General features: G+C 43.4%; 1 protein-coding gene across 1 annotated transcript; it reads left to right on the top strand.

Annotated features, from left to right (window-relative positions):
* The first annotated feature begins 420 nt into the window (after nucleotides 1-420).
* LOC131000735 (3-ketoacyl-CoA synthase 12-like) lies at nucleotides 421-2,333 on the top strand. Its single transcript, XM_057926786.1, has one exon. The coding sequence runs from the start codon at nucleotides 721-723 to the stop codon at nucleotides 2,131-2,133; it is 1,413 nt and encodes a 470-aa protein (XP_057782769.1). The 5' UTR covers nucleotides 421-720; the 3' UTR covers nucleotides 2,134-2,333.
* The last annotated feature ends 540 nt before the right edge of the window (nucleotides 2,334-2,873 follow it).

Raw genomic sequence — 2,873 nt, 5'->3', positions numbered from 1 at the left:
AAAATAGATAGTAAAATCACTTTTAATCGGATTTGTAATAAGTACGTGCATATAGATAAACTTTTTAAACATATTTAAAAAATAAAATCAACAAAACATGCTTTTTAACCTATTTTTATTATAATTTCTTTTTGTCTTCTAAAACTTCTTCTATTGAGTTGTCGAATGCTATCATATTGAAATAAAGTACTATTAATTTAATTTTTAAATGTATATTTATAATTTATAACGTAAATTAATTTCCCATCAAATATCCACGGACTAATACTCAGTAATAATATTAATTAATAGTATAATGAAAATGTGGTAAACTTGTAGCATAGAACCAGATACCTATGAGAAAATGGCAGTATAGTGGTCAATCAATTTTCGTGATGGACCATTATAGGTGGGCAATGAGCTAAGGGAAAAAAATTATCCCCGTGCGCAATTAACTAATTCATGTGGCTTGCTGATTCGTAAATACTAGGGTTTTGTGTATGATATAAATTAGGGAAAGTCACACACAATAACGAGTTGGTGGAAGTTGAGAGATTCAATTAGTGTTTCTAAGTCCAGGGTCACATGTTTCCCCAACTCTTTAATAACACCATATAATCTCCATCCATCAAACCAAAGATCCTAAATAGAAAATAGAAAACACAAAAAATAAAATAAAAACCACACACTATTTATTTCTACTCCATTTCTCCCTCTATCCAGCTAGCAGAGATTTTGGAGATGAATCTTGCTGTCGCCATGTTATTCTACTGCCTCTCTCTCCTCTCTCTACTCTACTTGATATGGAGATTCGTGGACGGCAAGAGGCACCGCAACTGCTACATCCTTGACTACGAGTGCTACAAGCCCACGGACGACCGGCGGCTGAGCACGAAATTCTCCGGCGAGGTGATCCGCCGCAACAAGCACCTGGGCCTCAACGAGTACAAGTTCCTCCTCAAGGCCATCGTCAGCTCCGGCATCGGCGAGGAGACCTACGCGCCCAAGATGGTGTTCGAGGGGCGCGAGGCGTCCCCGTGCCTCCGCGACGGCCTGCTGGAGATGGACGAGTTCTTCCACGACAGCATCGACAAACTCCTCCAGCGCAGCGGCATTCCCCCCGCCGAGATCGACGTGCTGGTGCTCAACATCTCGATGCTGGCCACCGTCCCCTCCCTCTCCTCCCGCATCATCAACCGCTACAAGATGAGGGAGGATGTCAAGGTCTACAACCTCACCGGCATGGGCTGCAGCGCCAGCCTCGTCTCCGTCAACCTCGTCCACAGCATTTTTCAAACCCGCCGGAACACCCACGCGCTCCTCGTCACCTCCGAGTCCCTCAGCCTCGGCTGGTACACCGGCAACGACCGCTCCATGATCCTCGCCAACTGCCTCTTCCGATCCGGCGGCTGCGCCATGATCCTCACCAACAAACCCTATCTCAAGGAGAAGGCCATGTTCAAGCTCAAGACCCTCGTGAGGACTCACCACGGCTCCAGAGATGAATCCTACGACTGCTGCATACAGAAAGAAGACGACAAAGGCTTCATAGGGTTCCACCTCGGCAAGAATCTGCCCAAGGCCGCCACGCGCGCCTTCGTCGACAATTTGAAGGAGATGGCGCCGAGAATCCTCCCCATGCGCGAGCTCCTCCGCTTCTCCGCCCTGCTCCTGATGCGCAAGGTGCGGCAGAAGTGGAGCAAGGCGGGGCCCGGGGCGAGGCCGCTGATCGACTTCAAGACCGGGGTGGATCACTTCTGCCTGCACACGGGGGGGAAGGCGGTGATCGACGCGATCGCGCAGAATCTGAACCTGAGCGAGTACGACGTGGAGCCGGCGAGGATGACGCTGCACCGCTTCGGGAACACGTCGGCGAGCAGCCTCTGGTACGTGCTGGCGTACATGGAGGCGAAGGGGCGGCTGAAGAAGGGGGATAAGGTGTTCATGATAAGCTTTGGGGCGGGATTCAAGTGCAACAGCTGTTTGTGGGAGGTGATGAGGGATTTGAACGGCAGGGGGAATGTGTGGACTCAGTTTATTGATAACTATCCCTTGAAGAATTTGGCCAATCCTTTCATGGAGAAGTTTGGATGGCTGCATAATGAGGATCCCGATACCTTCTTTGTTCCTGATGATTATGAAATACCCGATTAATTCATTTGCTTTTTTTTCCTTTTCTTATATCATCATTCTTGCCCTAATTAATTTTGTTTTGTTTGTTTTCTCTCTTTCTATTGGAGGTTTTACTGGTGTTGATGCATACACTTGGATTTAAAGTGGAAGATACAATTGTTGTTTGGACCTCAAAACTTGTATCCTATTTCAACATGTTTATTATACGATTAACGATGCAAGAATGGTGCCGTCTCTTACTACTTATATGTATATTTTCTCCCTCTCCATCTCTATCTATATCTCTATGTAATATGTATATATTTCTAAATTTGTTATTAGAGTAACTATTACTTTTCTATACGTTTCATGTTTCACACTTTCTGTGTATAAATAAATTATACATGCCGGACAAGTCATGATGTATATATATAAACACACACATATATATACACACGCACACACATATATACACACGCGTGGATCAAATAACTCTAAAATCAATCTAATCTATTAATCTTTTATTTAATCTATTGCCATAAAAAACATTAACATTAAAAAAACATTATTACTATAGTATATAATTAAAAACTACTCCTTTCGTCCCATAAAACATGCATGATATGGGACAACACGAATTTTAAAAATCTTGTAAAGTGTAGTGTGAGCGAAGAAATGACTCACATTGATTTTGATGTTTGGTGGGAAAATATTACTATAAATGGAATATACATATTTTTATGGGACGATCGAAAAAAGAAAAATACAAATGGAGTATTAAC

The sequence above is a fragment of the Salvia miltiorrhiza genome, chromosome 8 (assembly GCF_028751815.1).
Source record: "Salvia miltiorrhiza cultivar Shanhuang (shh) chromosome 8, IMPLAD_Smil_shh, whole genome shotgun sequence".
NCBI classification, from domain to species: domain Eukaryota; kingdom Viridiplantae; phylum Streptophyta; class Magnoliopsida; order Lamiales; family Lamiaceae; genus Salvia; species Salvia miltiorrhiza.
Note: the sequence above shows the minus strand (reverse complement) of the source record. Positions and strands in the feature narration are given on the sequence as shown.

Coding starts and splice junctions, on each gene's coding strand:
- LOC131000735 (XM_057926786.1), top strand. CDS start 721: ATGAATCTTGCTGTCGCCATGTTATTCTACTGCCTCTCTCTCCTCTCT.